Below are 18,150 nucleotides of genomic sequence, written 5' to 3'. Positions count from 1 at the left end.
GAGATTATGTTATTTAGACAGAGTCTTTGGGAGATTAAAAACAATGTTAGCCTAATAGTTGTTGTTTTTTGTCAGTAGCTGTGTTATGTGAGAACAGCTTTGTGATTAGCAGAGGCATCAAAGTGAACCACAGATGTAAAAGCGATGGTTTTTAGGAGATAAACCATTTTCACTAATCCCCAAACCATTGAGTTCAATGTGTGTAAAGGTTAAAATGTAATTGGCCCTATTTCACTAATCCAAATAGAATTTGTACAACTCAAATCCCAATAAGGAGATCAGTGATGGGCTATGGTTGCATGGTTACCCATTCAAAATAACCCAGTTGATGAGATAAATAATTCTTCAGTGAGACATACAAAAATAATAATATTAGGCTAGTTATAATACTTCACATTGAACAAAAACTTCCAAATGGCCCTTCAGCTGTATATTGTGCGAGCGTTCATGTGAGTACAGAAAATGAAAGAATTAAATGATGATGATAAACTAGTTAAGGATTCTAAAATCTTGTGGATAGCAAAAATGCCCCAGTTTAGCAAGTATTGTTAAATGCTAAAAAAGTCGACTGAATGTATTTCTACAGTTGAATATGATTAATCCATATGGCGCTCCACTCTCTCATTAATAGGCATCCGGCGCACACTTGTTCGATTCTAAAGCAGTTTTAATCTGTTCGTTCAGATCAGCCTGATCAGCGTATACAGTCAGATCAACTCTCTAGTCTAGTCCAATGCTGCGTGGTTAGTAATTGTGTCCAAGTTGTCATAGCAACTGTGCCACAATGTAGCACAGCACACACTGCGAAAATTATTTCCTTTATCAACGTTTTTTTGACACCTAAAATCATGGACGTGGTTAAGAAACAACAAACATATTTTATGCATGAAGATGAAGAAAAAGAAGAAGAAGAGAAGCAATTTTCCAAAGAAGTTGATGAAATTCAAAGGTACTGTGGGACTACTGAAGCTAGCACTAAATGCTCTGACTCATTTTAGCCAAGCTAACGCGTTAGCTAGTTAGTACATTAGTGACAGTTCATTGACTGGCTGTTCTCAGCCTTGGAGTTTGCTAGCTAGCTACTACTAGCTCAAGGTAGGTAGTCTAGCAATTCCAACTTGGCAACTGTGGCTGGATCGGAACTTACACTGCTGGGTTTGAGCTGTTGCAAATTGTAGCTACAGTTTTTTTTCTTCATTACGTGTTAATTAACACAACAACAAAAAAACTAGATATTAGGCCATCATAGCCATTCCTGCTGTCTGTCTTTGCCATTTTGACAATCCTGCAGGTCTTCAATTGGGAACCAGCTGCGAGTTGGGTTCTTTGGAAGAGATGCTTGTGCCCAGACTGACGTCTCAGAGTTGCCTACTATCAATTTGCTCTCCAGCACCACAACTGCTCTCCTGAAGGTAAGTTGTCAAACAGATAGGCCTAGTTTCAGCTCACAAAAGTACTGTACGTTTCTTCGTTTTACGTTTATGAATTCACATACCCAGGAGATCAAAACAAACTAAAGAGTACTTTCTGTCAACAATAAACCACACTGCCCTAGCTAGGCCCCCATTGGCAACATTGTGATCCAAAATCTCACCAATCGCTCCAGAGAAAGTGCAGTGAGATTGAGTGACACTGAGCATTCCACTTGATTTGCTCAGTGATTCAATTCACTCTGTATTCCCTTTCATCTCATTAGTTTAGAAATTCCTATAACTTCACCCTTAAATGCATGGCCCCTATATCAGCCCGGACCCTCCTGCTGTGAGGGCATATGGCGTCTTTGTGGAAAGGAAGAGAGTGTGTGCAGGGAGCAGCAATGACTGCCCTTTCCAGCAGAGTTAAACAAATTGATTGGCAGGCTAGTGGCTCTCTGCAGTGGGCCTATTCATCCTCTGTAGTTGAAAGTGATACTCACTCAACAAAGAGCCAAACCCCCCCAAGTGCCTTGCCTGGTACAGTCGGTAGAGACATTGGTGTGTTTTTGTATTCAAACTACAGCCTGTCTAAGCACTGTAGTTGCAATCTTTTAAGACACATATTCAACGAGACTGACCCTAGTTTTACATTTCAAGACATAATATGTTTTCTTGTCAGGAAATGGAAACACTGAAGAAAGAGGTGGAGATGAAAGTGAAGTTTATGAAGGCCCAGTATGAGTCCAGACTGCAAGAAGAAGCAGAGTGTCTGTATGCCAGAATCAATGACAAGGTCAAGAGTCTGGAGAATCACCACAAGGAGGTAAACAGACTCTCTCTCTCTCTCTCTCTCTCTCTCTCTCTCTCTCTCTCTCTCTCTCTCTCTCTCTCTCTCTCTCTCTCTCTCTCACACACACACACACACACACACACACACACACACACACACACACACACACACACACACACACACACATACCTGTCAAATAGGCAACATAATTACATTCTGTTATCATGTACCTTCTTGTGTTCCAGAAAGTCCGAATTATTCGCAAAAGTTACCAACAACAATTTGCTGACGCGATACCTGTGATCAATGCCAGCTTCAAGGTAACCTATGTGTTGGAGAAATCATGCTGGTTGAGTTGCATTCAACTTTTTCCTGTTTCATTGCAGCATCGTGTTTTCTCTTGTGCGGAAAAAACACATGTGTTCCCACAACTGTCTCTGTGTCCTAGAGATACTACATGAAATGTGGCGACAGGGTGGAAACGCTGGTCGGCGACACAGACCAGATGAAGGCGCTTGTGGCAGAGCTCCAGAAGAAATCCCTTCAGATGGAGTGCATCGGTGAACAGCTGAGGGACTACGAGCAGAGGACTCTGGCCCAGGTAGGACTGAGCGTGTGTCACTGAACAGTGCAGAGGACTCTGGCCCAGGTAGGACTGAGCGTGTGTCACTGAACAGTGCAGAGGACTCTGGCCCAGGTAGGACTGAGCGTGTGTCACTGAACAGTGCAGAGGACTCTGGCCCAGGTAGGACTGAGCGTGTGTCACTGAACAGTGCAGAGGACTCTGGCCCAGGTAGGACTGAGCGTGTGTCACTGAACAGTGCAGAGGACTCTGGCCCAGGTAGGACTGAGCGTGTGTCACTGAACAGTGCAGAGGACTCTGGCCCAGGTAGGACTGAGCGTGTGTCGCTGAACAGTGCAGAGGAGGAGAGCGGGGGAAGAGGAAGGAGACGAGCAGCCAGGGAGCAGAGAGGCACACAAAACCCGGGGCCTCTCCGATGGAAACAGATGACTGCTGCTGAGGAGAATCAGCCCTTTGTTCCCTGGGCTAATGAGAGCAGTCACGGCCGGGGCCGGGAGCAGACGTAGTTCTGCGCTGCGGCAGATGGTGGAGCCAGAGTTAAGGATGTCAGCTAGCTCCCACCTTGCTCGTCGTCAGACCCCAGCACAGGCTGTTGCTGCCACTCGTTCCGAATGGGTATGGTTCCTCTTGGATGGCCACGGAGTGAGTGGGGAACAGGAGGGAAGGGATGCAGGGAGAGGTGGGGTGGCAGAGAATGGGGATGGGGGGGTGTTGTGTGTAATGGTGCACGCAGACGGAGAGGTGATCATCTGTTGATGCTGCGTCTGTGCCAAGGTAGATGGAACAGTGCCCACACGGATTACAGCCTCTGCCAACTGTACAGCTCTCTCTGGCATGACATCGTATGCTACCCCCTAAAACTGCTGTGTTAGTTGTCTTTTCTTTCCCCCTCGTAATCCCTGGATTTTGTTTGCGTCATCTGGGTAGACGTTTGTGATCCCGGCTGGTTTGTAGATTACACTTGCTTACTGGGAAAGCTAATGGCCCATGACTTTTTACTCTGAATCCATGAGTTTTATCTCCTTCCCTTCCTCAGGCTCTCTCTCTTTTTGACCAAACAAAAAACTGAATAAAGGAAGGAAAAAAAAGAAAAAAAGTTCATTTATAAAATACAGTTTTTTTATTTATTTATTTCTTCCCTCAAATATGACCCCTGCTTCAGAAAGTACTGTCTCTTTTCAAAGTGGAAGAGAAAAAAAGGAAACAAAACCAGTGAGAGGGAGTGAAGGAGGGAGGAGGGAGAAATCAGAGAGGAGAGGAGGAGGGAAGTCCGGGACCTTGAATCTTTGAAAGCCTTTGAACGCCTGCACACACAGTAGCCAGCCAGCGGCCCCAGTGCCTAAGTGTGACAGGCATGCAAAAGGCCCCGTAAATGCTCGGGAGCAGTGTGAATGGTGGCTGCGGGGACAACAGCCGAGGGGACAACTGCTGTGTGGACATCACAGGGACCTGATGGGCTCCATGTGGCCCCCAGTCTGCTGGCTTCTGCGCCCTGACGGCTGATGTGATCCCTGTGACACCAGCAGCCACCGTCAGCCAGGCACGGACTCCCATCTAAAGTCACAAAGCCAACATGAACCCTCTCCCCTGGAGACCCTGCACTCTGGAACCCCCCCCCCCCACCGACACCCTCACACACAACCATCTAAATACACACACACACACACACACACACACACACACACACACAGAAACCAGCCCCTGGCCTGTCCTGCCTGGTTACAGAGAGAGGTAGTCAGAGAGCCCAGGGCTTGACCGTGGGTGGAAGGCCCCAGCTGCCTCCTTTGGACTTCCAGAATAAATTGACCTGACTGACAGGGTGCACACAAACAGTATGATGGGCATTATCCCTGTCAATAAAAATGGCCCCCGTGAATGTAATGTACTCTCTTCTTTCTTCAGGGCATGGAGAAGGGGGGGGGGAAAAACTCTGCTCTTTTTGTGTGTGTGCGTCTTGCTTTTTATTATTCAGTGATACGATGGCTTTGTCTCTGAATAGCACTCATATTTGCCACGCAGCTTGAGCTGCATGCCCTTTGTTTTATGGATTCAAGGGAGAAAGTTAAAAAAGGGATTTGTGGATGTGTGTGGATGTGTGTTTTGTGTGCACGGGTGTGTGTTTTGTTGGCACTTGTGTGTGTGTGTGTCTCTTTTGTGTGCACGTGTTTGTGTTTTTGTGTGCATGCTTGTGTGTGTGTTTTGTGTGCACGTTTGTGTGTGTGTGTATGTGTGTGTGTGTGTCGTTTTCAGATCAACTCAGATCAGGGACTTGAGGATGCAGAGAAAGACTGGCTGAGGAGTGAGAATGAAAGGCTGAAGGATGATCTGGATTCTGTGCACATACACATGGAGGAGGTCCTGGCCTCTGTGGGCACCAAAGAACAACAGTTGGAGGATCAAGGTACGAATGTCGCTGGTCAGATCAAATCCTGTCTCCTTACATGTCATATTTTAAACCATCCCATTGGTCATCATTATTAGAACCAACTACATTTAAAAAGGTCCTCGGTAATTCAAAGTATTGAAATGAGTAAGCATTTTTTGTAATGTGTAAAAGTATCGCATTTTGTATTTCCTTATATGATCAAGGACATTGTACATCATATCTTATAAGGCCGTGCTTCTTATGTTGTCGGACTTGTAATTCCTCTTGGCCAATCAGTCAGTCAGTAGCCTGGTCTGGTCGTAATGTTTGACGACGCTCGTTAGATTGGCCATCATCATCAGACACCGTGTGGGAGCCCTCCAGGGGAGAGCAAACACAACACAGGTGCCTTCTCAAGGCTCAAGGGCTTTATCTCACCCTAATGTTTGACAATGTTCATTCATTGCTTATGTAACTTAGGTAACCATCTGAAAAGGTTCCACAGAACGAGTGGACAGACACACATTAGCACAAACATATACTGTATCTAACCTGATAGAGCCGAGACGAGCGTGTTGGAGTCCCTGCGCCTTATTTGACTTGGTGTCACAGTGCTCTTGTTGAAGGGTCTTTTAAGGAGAATGGCATACTTTATTAAATCGACATTAGCCTGTATTTCTGAATGCCGCGTGCTGTCATCTCTATTGAGCGTCTCTTCTTTGACACGTAGCTCATTCAGAGGGATAGAAAGAGTCACCTGCTCAAGAGGATTTCAATAGTCTGTGACTAACTTTTTCGTTTATTGATATTGAACAGCGGAGTGCAAACACACACTTGGCCCTTGAACTCACTGGTTTTAGGTCAGGCCATAGAAATGACAGGAGAGCAGGCTTTGACCAGTCAGGCCAGCTAATAATGGCGTCTTCGAGCCCTCTGAGTGGTCCGGGCCAGTCAAGGTTCAACTAGACCTTCTGAGGCCAGCAACAAGGACAATACATGTCACGTCACCCTCTGCACCCTCACTCCTCACGTAGACCCCCACCTCACACACACTGTCCCTCTCTCACACGCATCATCCATCCTCTCTGGATCTCAAACACCCCACCACCCCCCCGACCCCGTCCATCTGAGAACCAAACATGGAAACACTTATTTCCTTTTTTGTTACAGCTTACATGATCCGAAAACTGAAGGCCAATGCAGCGGAGGATAAATTAAATATGCAGAAGGTATTTGGATGGACAACAACTCATCTGTTGGACAAATATTATGTTAAGTTGTGTGAAAGTGAACGTTGAAATGTTTCAAAGAAATATATTTGATGTGTTTACCCTTTTCTTACATTTTAGATGAGCAATGACTGTGAACAACTAAAAGCTCAAATCAACCTGGAGAAAGAGAACACCAAAAGAAAGGTAAGCTTTCTTTCCCCTCCTACCAGGGGTGTGGTAGGAGGAGGTGAAGGGGTGGAAGGGGTGTTGTGTACGCTGTCCCATTTTAAATAGTGAATACCCTACCCCCTAAGAGCTCTCTCTAACTCCCTTAGTAGTGTTGTCTAAAGCATGAAGGATGACAGAAGATTACTGGGTCTTACTGTAAAACAACTGGTAGGTGGAGGAGTACAATCTAAATTATTTTATAGTCCTGTATCATCTACTGTGGGGAGGAATAAAAGTTAATGTTTGACATGGTAGAGTATCTCAAACATTTGGCAAATAGGCCAGTCACTGCTTTAATGTTGTGCTGGTTGGAATGGTTTATGGCGTTTTATTGATTTAATTGTTATATCCAAATGTCAACATTGGATTATCTGTTAAATAACACGATTCGGTGTGAAAATGACATTCTGCCAGATGATTTTATTGAAGTGTGCTGATTACTGGTTATGTTCTGTACAGTGCCATTAAATCTTCAAGTCAGGTTATTCATTTGATTCTCTATATGGATGGCATATGTGTACACACTTCTTTGTATAATGATACTGTATACAAATACTGTAGGACAGACTCAAAAGACGAATCAGTCTTATCAGTGTTGTTGCCATCATATTTATTTGAATGTCCAGTGCTGTTATCACCAATCACTGCCTACAGAAACAGGCACCTTGGCATGTGGGTACTTGGGTACCAGGGAACCAATAGCTGTCTGAGTAGTTTGAACCCTCATCCCTTGACCTATTTTCACTTTATTCTAAATTCAAATGAATGTGGGATTGAAAAGCTGACAACCCCTCTGTTACTCAACGATTCAAAGCGTTGTGTGCCACTTGTCACACAAGGCTACTGAATGTCCTGCTGTGACCGCTGCTGGTTGCTTGGAAACATCATGCTCAGGTAGTGTGCTCTCAATCAACCTACAGAGGTTACAACTGTGTCAGTGGTCTCGAGCTCAAACATTGATGTTGCGTTCTTTTACTGCACATTACTGTGGTCAGGGATTGAATTGTGTTGAATTGTATTGGAAAGTGATGAATGGATTAATGCCCTTGTGGATCAAGAAACATGGAGCTAATATAAACATATGTGCAACAATAAGAACAATGTCTTCAAATGTAGACTTATGATAGACAGAGAATTTGGGATCTGGACATGTCTTACTTGGGGTATTTCAAATGCATTGCTCTTCATTATAAAAAAAACCCAACATATGTCATTTGTAGTGGGAAAAAATATGAAACTACATCTTAGAGATACAAAAGAGTCAACATTTTGTACAACATTGATATATTACCCTGTGTGTTGCTGTTTTCCTCGTAAGGCACACAGTACTGTCTTTGCTTCCCTGCCTTGTTCAAACCCAGTGTGTTTTATATTGGTATAAGTGATGCTGGAGCAGGTGGTGTTGGCTGGTCAAGCCTCTAGTAAAAACCTCCAATTGACACATCCTCAATGTCATCTCAATCATCAATGAATGGGCTCATCCATATCTATAGCAGCACATAAAACCCCCCCATTCCTTCTCCTTCTCCATTCATCATCTCTTTGTGTTGTATCTTTCCCCGTGTTTATGTTAGTGACTGACAGACAGACTCAAAGTTAAGGTCTCTATTCTAAAGCCATTGCTTCATGAATCAAAACGCATTATTTCAGAGACTTTGATCAATGGAGCAGAAAATGAACTTCCATGGTTGGATGCCCCATTGGAGGTTATGTCCTGGTGTGAGGCCAAAGCTCCAGTCATAGAGGTCTCTAGACCCAGCCCGGCTGACTAGCTGGGTGGGAAGTGTGCTCCATTCTGATGAAGAACGCACACCACAGCAGCAGGGTGGCACAGAAGAATCTGGATCTCGCTTGAAAACAACTGCCATGCATTTCATCCGCACAAAACGTATTTAAGAACTTCAAGACGTTTTCATTTGACAATCCTATTTGAACTGTGAAATGTAGATGTGTAACCAAGGGTGCGAGAGAACCTTGTTTAACACTGAGTAACGCTGACACAAGTGACACCTTCTTTAACTCTGAGCCTGTGTGGACAGGCTGACACTGAGGCAGTGTAGCAGCCTCCATTATGGGTGCAGGAATAGGACAGCATAACCTGCCCTCGGTAACCCTCCTCTCTGCAGCCTACATGAAGATGGTTGGATCTTTGTGTCCAGCTGGAGTCTTGTTAATGGGCTCTTCAGCCCCCCCCCCCCCAAGACTCGTCCCTTGACTGTTGTCTTCTTAACACAATGACACCCTTACAATAGAGAGCACCTCACTGGGAAATTACTGCTTTAGTCTGGGCTTGAAGGTCTTGAGAGACACCTTCTCTCTTATTTGCCTCAATAGGCCCACTTTATAAAAGCTCCAAAAGTGCAAAAGGACATGTGTGCCCCAATGTTGATGTGACCTCTGCCTCTTTAAGAGAAGAAATAGGGTGGTTTTCTTAATGGTCTTTTCAACTAGCGGTTTGTAGCCCCATTATAATTAGAAACCCATATTGTATAATGCACACTTATGACTAATAAACGGCTGTTCACTTCAACTTCAACTTTCAACTTTCAACTTTATTTATCCTTCAAAGGAAATTAGTGTGCAGCAGGGGTCAGACCGGTCCACGAACATGGTGCCACATGGTGGCAGACCGGTCCATAAACTGTCTCAGAAATAATTTTACCCTCAATATTTTTCTTACAGATTAAGGCAATTAAACAAGACCTGGAGAAAGAGTTGAAAGGTGTGGAGGAGTCTCACAAAAATGAGGTAGGAGACCTATGAAGGACCCAGGGAACCTGTAAGGGTTGTAGAGGACCTGTCCTCATTTCAACGTTTCTTTTCCACCTATTTTCCACTATTTTTTTTTTTTGACCCCAATGTTAAGGACCACAAACGTCTTTTGTAACCGTGCTTTTCCAAGATTGTGCCACAGCCAAAAGCTATCTGTCTGTGTTGGGTATGTCAGAGTATCAGTCCGTTTCCGCCACTGAAGACATTAGCCTCTCAGAGTAAAGACAGAGGATAACCGTGCACACGCTCATTCTCAGCCGTATTGATTATCAGCCCCAGGAGTTTGGTTAATGATACACCCTGCTACCTTGTGTGTCAACACTGAGGTGCATCCATCAACGTGTCTGACCTGGTGCTCATTTGGCACGTGGGGAATGTGCTTGTTAGCACTTTATTATTTGGGGTAATAGTGTGTGTGTGTGTTGTCTTGTTGACCACTTTGAGAATTCCAGAGTGAGCACTGGTAGGCAGGAAGGGACAGACAAACCTGAGAAAGAGAGACATAGAGAGAGAGAGAGAGAGAGAGAGAGAGAGAGAGAGAGAGAGAGAGAGAGAGAGCAAGAGAGAGAGAGAGAGAGAGAGAGAGAGAGAGAGAGAGAAAGAGAGAGAGAGGAGAGCAAGAGAGAGAGAGGAGAGCAAGAGAGAGAGAGAGAGAGAGAGAGAGAGAGAGAGAGAGAGGAGAGCAAGAGAGAGAGAGAGAGAGAGAGGAGAGCAAGAGAGAGAGAGAGAGAGAGGAAAAAATCCTACGAAGAGAATGAGGAGGGAGAAAGAGAGAAAGAAAAGGAGAGCGAGAGTAGGTAGAGAGTGAAAGAGACCGCGTGAGAGAGAGAGTAGGGATGGATAGAGCGAGGAATGCAGCAGCGTGCAGCTGACACAACAAAGCTCTGGTGGTTAGAGTGGCTAACAGGGGCTTGGGCCCTCTGATTAATGGCACCTTGCCACAATGAGACCGAGTTGAAAGTCCACTTCATGACGAGTGACTCAACAATACACGCTGCCCGCCCTGCATACTGCCTCACTGCCAGAGATGGAGGTCAGCGAAGCTGGCTTCAGCTTGGGCAAATTCACAACACGTGTCAAAGGTTTTTCTATAAATGTATATCTTGACCCGTAAAAATGTAAGAACCTCGTAAAAAGTATGGAGTGTAGTCAAACTGTTGGAGGAAGCAGCATCGGGTTCCACGTCTCGTCAAAGCGTGGTCAATGACTCCAGGCAGATCATTCGGACCAGCCTATTGTCAGGAGGAGACACCTACACATTTACTGATCCTCCCCAGACAAAGAGCATCAGATCAGGGACAGCCAGGGCCGTCTCCCAGTCCTCCTCCTCTCTCTCTCTCACACTGAGCAGAAACAAAACCATCGCCCTGACACCCTTGTCTTAACTAGCCTAAGTACACAGTGAGGGTACACCCACTGCTTCCACCATGAAAAATCTGGAAGGCTGCCTATTTTCATTCACACACGCACAGACCCCCTCACATGCACTCAGATACTCACATCCACACACTCACTTGGGTCACACATTCACTAACCCAGTGGCCTGGGTCACCACCCCTCCTTCACCAGATGATGGTACAGATGGTTTCAGATGGCCTGTCGAACAATATTCATCCAACGGGCAGTCCTTAGACATGAGTAGCCAGTCTTTCAACTAACTTCCATCTTCATTGAGGTTCCTGCTCTTTAAAAGAAATCGGATGTCCCGTGGTGACCTGGGCTGACCCGACCTTCACACACTCCCCTGACCATACGCTCTAAATCAGCTAACATGGCGCCTCACAATGCCAGGCCCAGGCATTGAGAATGGACACTTGGTTTGTTTAAAGCAGCCCATTGTTGGAGCCCGAGTTAATAGCTTGGCAATAAACACAAGGTCCATTTCTTTATCTGAATGTGGATATAACAGAGAACACAGCATGAATGGGTCCATAAGTAATGTTGGCTCTTTGATGTCTATTAATGTTCAAGAAGCAGATATGTGAGACACGAATACACCTGGAATTCAGGCCATCTTGGATTGAGCTCTTGTTCCCGTTCTCATCCAGAAATATCACAGAAATATCCCCCTTTGTGTGAGCAGGGTATATGTTGGATGTGTCTGTGTCCTGTTCACTGTCTGTTGTGTTTGTTTCAGAAACTGGCTATGGAGATGAAGTTAGAGAACGAGCAGCAGGCAGAGAAGGAGAGGCACAAGGCTGAAATACAAGCCCGGGAGGGTTTGATGAAAGCCCAGGCAGCAGAGAAACATCCTGTGGTGAAGATATGCACACACAACTAACACACGCACACACACATAAACACACACACACTTCCCATGCACGCACACACTTCAAATTCGCACACACACACACACACACACATAGTAATGTTTCTGCTCTGATAACTCAATTTGTCGGCCGGTTTTCAGGTTCAGAAGGAAGAGGGAGACTTGATCCAGCAACTTGAGGCGCTGAAAAATACAGAAACTGCCCTGAGAAGTCAAACTGCTAAGTACGAACTAGCTATTTAAATTACACTACTAGGCTAACATATTCATTCTCTGTGCTAACTGTAGTACTCCTTCTTTGTTGTTTTCAAAGGCTCCAGAAAGACCTGTTTCGCTCCAATGAGTTATGGGAGGTGAAGTTTGAGGTTCTGAATCGGAGGTATAGTATTACCTACTTCTCTTCTTTTTTTTTTTTCTCTCCATCAATCGAAGACAATTTACGTTCTGATTGGACTCTCACAGTGGCATGCTCTGGCCTCCTGTCTACTAGTTTCCACGCCATCAAGGATGAGATGTTCCTCAGGCAGACACTGCAGCGCCAGGCAGCCCAGCTCCAGCACGCCTCTGTCACGTACACGGTGAGGGGGGAGGGAGAGCGCTCATGGGGGAGGGAGCGGATGGGAAGGAGAGCGTAAATGGAGGGAGGAAGGTAGGTGTGTAGGCAGAATATGGAGGCTCTGGCAGAGTTATATGAAGGTTTCAGTTTGAACCTTAATTCATCTTGGCCCCAAACCTTTCAAACCCAACCCATCCGTTGTGCTAGGAGGACTTAATGGAGCACTTCTAAAGCATTTAAATACATCCAAAACTCTTTAAACGGATGTGTGTACTGCTACTGTGATGGTATGAAAAGCAGAGTGGAAAGAAGAGGCTTCTAACTGGTGCTAAGGGACCTATTGGAAATCAATTTAGGACAGAAGTTTGTTTGGCTCAGCCACCAACCTAAACTGAAACCTTTAACATATCGTGCACACACAGATACACACACGCACTCAAACACACTCCTCGCCGGTCTTCGTAAAACTAGCCCTCAACGTGTTGTTCTCCAGAGACTATAGCCAACAGATCAGAGTTCAACAGGTGCAGCATCATTAAGCCTCTCATCAAGGCCCTCCATTGGTGTCGCTGCTCATGAATATTCATAGCCTTTGGCCCCGGTGTTTTTGTGGTTTCTTCCACTCATGGTTGTTCAGGATATGTCAACCATCAATGAAACAATGAGGATGAAAGAAAGCTAAACATCTCCTTTAAGAACCCGTCTGCTGCTGGCCAGGATGCTGAATAGTAGCAGTGCTGTGCTACACACATCACACAAGCGCCCCTCATGTTTGGGATTGAAACGTTCAATGTCATATACTAGCAGCATGGCGTGCTTTGTTAACTAAGGGAACAGTTAAGTCTTGGTTATCTTGCTTCACTCTTGAATTAATGCATGAAGTCCAAGCTGGTCTCACGGTGTACGTTTTCTGTTACAGATGGACACTCCTGTTTATCACCAGAGTACCGGTGGATACAGCAATGGGTTCAAAATTCCTGGTTATACCACAGGCACGCCCCTGGTCAGTACCACAGGAGAATATGATAGACCACTGTAGCTATGCTTTCATCTTATAGAAAGATTCCTCAACCAAATCCCCCCTCCCCCCCTCTGTGTGTTGGGGGGGGGGGGGTTGTGCTGTGTGTCTGTAAGTATATGTGTCTGTTTGTACTGTATGTGTTAGCCAAACATCGGAGCTGGAGGTCACCATAAGAGGAACTGTACCAGTCAGAGGAGGGACATGGTCGTGCCAGATGGGAGGAGAGAACTAATGCACTCTCCTGTTCAGGCAAGCTGTTCCCTAACCCTCCCTGAATCCAGACCAGAGACTACATCATGCAACCTACTGGTTATCTTACTGAAAATCTATACTATACATCATACTGTATATCATTTCTGAACATACACTGTATTGTTTAAAAAGTCTGGATACTACTAAAGCGGTATGTAGTTGTCTTTTCTGTTGCCAGGCACTGGAGATTAAAGATCCATTGTTGTCATAATTATAAGAATTATGCAGACTCATTGGAGCCTTTGGGATGGTCCTGCTAACAGACTCCTTTGTTTGAAACATTTGTAAACATCAGGTGTAATCACTGATGAAGCAGAGATCAACCTGGCTAAAGATGCTAAAGCTCCCTTTAATCTCTGTGTATTTGACATCTATTGACTTTCTGATAATTGGGATCTGTGCTAATGAGCTTAGCAGACATGATGAGGCGCGGCCAGATAAGTAGGAGACTTAATTCTCTCTGTCAATATAGATGCTCACAGAGTCAGACAGAACTATCCGGTGCACAGTAGCTGACCAATTAGTCTGCCTGGCTACGTTACTGTCCTCCTCAAATGTGTCGAGAGAGAGAGAGAGAGAGAGAGAGAGAGAGAGAGAGAGAGAGAGAGAGAGAGAGGAGAGAGAGAGAGAGAGAGAGAGAGAGAGAGAGAGAGAGAGAGAGAGAGAGAGAGAGAGAGAGAGAGAGAGAGAGAGAGAGAGAGAGAGAGAGAGAGAGAGAGAGAGAGAGAGAGAGAGAGAGAGAGAGAGAGAGAGAGAGAGAGAGAGAGAGAGAGAGAGAGAGAGTATAGACAGCCCCTGTCTCTTATCCTTGGGAGTAGATTCACCAAGGCATCGTAATATGTCACGAGGCCTCTGATCTTAATGGTGGACGCTATGAGTTCATCTTGTCGTTTTTGATAATTGGCCATGCAGAGTTATTCGTTTCATATCTCTCTATGGTGTGGGAGGTTTGGTAACTGGCCTCTGTCCGTTGGCTGACAAGGACGCAGCTTTGTGTGTTGTGTGAAGGGGTCCAAAGGGCCTCGGGTGCAATCAAGTCAAAGTCAAGGCTGACAGGCTGTGTGGTGGAAGGTGACAGAGTTGAAAGCCACTGGTCTTTACTGGGGTCCGAGTGGGCCCTGGGCAGTGACCCCTGCCTTGGCCCGCCCCCACTTTGGTGATAAGGCAGTGTGGCCGGCGTGGGTCTTGACACTTAAAAAAAAAAAAAAGCCTGTGTAAACTGGTTTAGTCACACGGCAGATTAGGGTTGCTTCTGCGGGTCAGTAATCTGAGGTGGTGTGAATGATGCTGGCGCTGGGCTGAGGGGCTACGCACTTTTGCTCCTCTGTGTCGCTTTCCCGGAATGGCCCGGACCCTCGGGGAAGGCCAAGGGGAGAGATGTGGAGGGTGGTGGACTGTCCCTTCAGAGAACAATGTTTTTGCAAGAGATTTAACATTCTCTATTGACACCATGCAACGCTGAAAGTCAAGACATCACTATATTATAATCGGATTCGTTTTTCAGTACTCTTACCTTTCAATGTGTGAATCCGCAGGTTTCAAACTCTTTACTGCTATCGAAATATCTTAGTAGGAAGAAAACGTTGTTAGCAGGACATACAAGCGTGATAAATCTTGCTCGTCTTTGTGTGTGAATACGTCTGGGCCCATATGCTTGAGTACAAAGCTACGTGAATAGGGCGTTTCCAAACCCAGGCCTACCGCATTAAAGCACTATAACAATCTCTGTTCATGGTAAGTTATCACTCTCAATTAATCACCTCCAACAATGGGATATGTGATGTGTTCAAGCCCGCTGAAAGCCCCAGGTCAGTGTGAGGGCAGCTCGCCACTCAGGCCTCCATTCTCCAGCCCTTTTCTCTCCAGCACATTTCTCAAGTCCCAACACAAGCCACATTTTTCATATCTAAATGTCTACTGACAATCCCCCCCCCCCCCCGCCCCCCCCCTCCAAAAAAAATAAAATACAAATCAAGCAAAACAAACAAAATACTGAGAGAGATCCCCAAAGTGCTTTATTTGGAATCCCTGGCCAGGCCTCCTCAGTGATAAAAAGCCTTGCATCCAGTCAGCTAGCCAGTGTCCCTATAAGGCCCATGTCCTCTTTGGTGGGATGGGATGTGAAGGGTATTGTTGAGGCCATTCCTACACTGCTGAAAGGGGGTAACCACTGGTTTGATTCAGTTACACGCTTTGGTGAGGTTCCCCCTCCCTCCGCCTTGGGGTCTATGCAGCGTCCGTGACCTGTTTAGAATCAGCCGGGGAAATGTCATGTCGCCCCTCCCATGGGCAGTCCCCACATTCACTTGATTGGAAACAAAAAGATGACTTGAGATGGTGAAACCACTGCTTTTCTAATCCACAAATCATCAACTAGCTTACACGTTGTGGAGGGGCGGGGATACAGAAGGGCCTTGTTAAGACTTTGATCTTTGTAAGAAAAGATAACATGTCTATGAATGCACTTATAGTAATCATGTCCTTTCTGATTTCATTAGAATGTATGAAGGAAACGAGTCCATGTATTGTTTGTTAAGTTTACTCTTTAATCAAATCATAATTATTAACAAACATTCACATTCAGAAACACATTAGGCATGTACTTGATTTCCCATTTCCAGCCAGTATTGAGTTTGTGCAGAAACTATTTTCTCCATTTAAACCACTGAAAGGCATTTGTAAAACATGGTTTTAACCACAGGTAGACCCACACAGTTTCCAGAGTCAGAAGTCCGGGGAACAGACACTATAACTGTTGATGCGGTGATCACATTGTCGTCCACGAACGTACTATTCAAATCCACTTGGTTATATTAAACAGCGAACACGACACGACCATTCATCTGCTGTGTTGCTGTCCCTGCAGAGTCCCAGCTGGAGTCAGGTGATGATGATGATGATGATGATGGTGGGGAGGAAGAGCTGGCAGGGATCCTTCCTCTTCCTCATCCTTCATCCCTGGCCAGACAGACGTCCTCCCTTACCTCCGCTGTCAACGTCCCCTTCAAGTAAAACCATCCCCTCAGTAGACTCAATTAAACACACACACACACATATCTGTCTCACTCCTCAAGTGCTTTGTGTCATACAATTGAAGTGCTATACCAATATATACAGATGAGAGAGAAAGATATTTACTGTCCTTCCTCTCTTAGTTTTATTCTTGATTTTCTGTGCATGCTTTAGTTTAGTTTAGCCAGGGAAACAACAAGTCCCACAACAGTCATGTTTGTTACGAAAACCGCATTTATCTTGATGAATTGGCATCAAACAAACTGCCATTCATTTACCATCATGAATAAACTGAATGAGTTTAGCTTGAACAGGTAGCATAATGCCTGAATAGAGAAAAGCTCACTGACTGTTAGCCAGCCGAGTGGAGAGTTCTGTGGAACCTCTATAGCTTCATGCATGCATTGCCTCGTACCGCACAAAACCAGAGGAATGCCAGGCCTTTGGAGAAACCATCAATAGCAACGTTGCCACATCACAATGAGGATTGAGGACGTGTGATTCGGTCTGGGCTGTTACGTTTCTACTTGGGGAAAATGAGAGGGTCAAAAACAACCATTTATTCTGGGTTTATTCTCTCTCTTTACAAATGTACACATTTGGCTCCAGTCTATTTATTTCACTCTCCCAAAAGGCTTAATCTACTGTACAGTCACCTCGTTTGCATGTTCGTCATGGCCTGATTACTGGTGCACCAGTTAGGCGGCTAGAAGAATTGGAGACCGTTCTTTCTGACTTTCCCAGGGTGTGTTTGGGCTTCTCCCAGAGAAACCAACCCATACACTGACGCCCCCCCCCCCTCCCCGCCCCCGCCCCAATCTGTCCCTGTTCACATCAGCCCTCATAGCTTCAGACGACAGGCTTATAATCAATTACCCAATCCTTCTTCTGCTCCTTGTCATCTAGAGGGGATGATTGTTGGATATGACCGATTCATTTGACTGTGCCACAGCGCCCTCTCCAAAGACATGAGCTGTTTATTGCATTAACGTCTTGTTATTTTCAACAGTTCAGCGTAATAAGACACTTAAACATCCTTGTCAGGCATTGAGTAAAACTGAATTAGGCTGTAATGCAATGTTGTCATAGAAACGGGCTAGATATATGTTACAGCCCAGCAAAGGGTCTCAGAGGGCTTTCTCGTGCTGCATGTCCGTCTTCTCTTTCACACATCCTACTTTGGGTTGTAAAACAACTGAAGAGGGGACATTTTGTGGGAGTGACTCACAAAGTAATTGGTTTCATTAAAAGCTGGATAAACAGTGTTAGCTGGTGTGTTGGTGTCCTGCAGTGAGTCTCAGTACTAGGTTAATCACAGTCACTTTTGGCTGGAAAGATTCCCAGCCCTACTGGCTCTCAGCCATTTCAACCAGCTCTGTCTCTCTCTCTCTCTTTTTCTGTTTCTCTCTCTCTCCCTCCTCTCTCGCTCTACCTTCAATCCTTCCCTTTCCATGAGATGGTCGGTCTGCACAGGCTATATCTTATTTTTAACAGCATCAGAGTTTAGTCCTTTATGTTTCCAATTATGGCTTCAAGGGACTAATTGTAATTTAGTTGAGATAAAGATTTAATTATATTATCTTAATACTTAAGATACATTTTATGTAAAGTAATTATTGTGGATGATATATGCAGCAAACTTCAATGGCATAATCACAATTTAAGTTTCCAAATAT

General features: G+C 45.2%; 1 protein-coding gene across 1 annotated transcript; it reads left to right on the top strand.

Moving 5' to 3' along the window:
• The first annotated feature begins 681 nt into the window (after window positions 1–681).
• On the top strand, window positions 682–16,474 carry c16h10orf67 (chromosome 16 C10orf67 homolog). Its single transcript, XM_062481571.1, has 17 exons — window positions 682–949; window positions 1,292–1,412; window positions 2,095–2,238; window positions 2,451–2,525; window positions 2,654–2,806; window positions 5,039–5,189; window positions 6,324–6,382; window positions 6,503–6,568; window positions 9,275–9,340; window positions 11,502–11,621; window positions 11,775–11,857; window positions 11,947–12,012; window positions 12,124–12,211; window positions 13,109–13,192; window positions 13,355–13,519; window positions 15,589–15,658; window positions 16,329–16,474. The coding sequence occupies exons 1-17, from the start codon at window positions 849–851 to the stop codon at window positions 16,472–16,474; spliced, it is 1,758 nt and encodes a 585-aa protein (XP_062337555.1). The 5' UTR covers window positions 682–848.
• Window positions 16,475–18,150: the final 1,676 nt, after the last annotated feature.

Source organism: Osmerus eperlanus, chromosome 16 (assembly GCF_963692335.1).
Source record: "Osmerus eperlanus chromosome 16, fOsmEpe2.1, whole genome shotgun sequence".
Lineage (NCBI taxonomy): Eukaryota > Metazoa > Chordata > Actinopteri > Osmeriformes > Osmeridae > Osmerus > Osmerus eperlanus.
The sequence above is the reverse complement of the archived record's forward strand: the minus strand, read 5'-3'. Positions and strand labels throughout refer to the sequence as shown.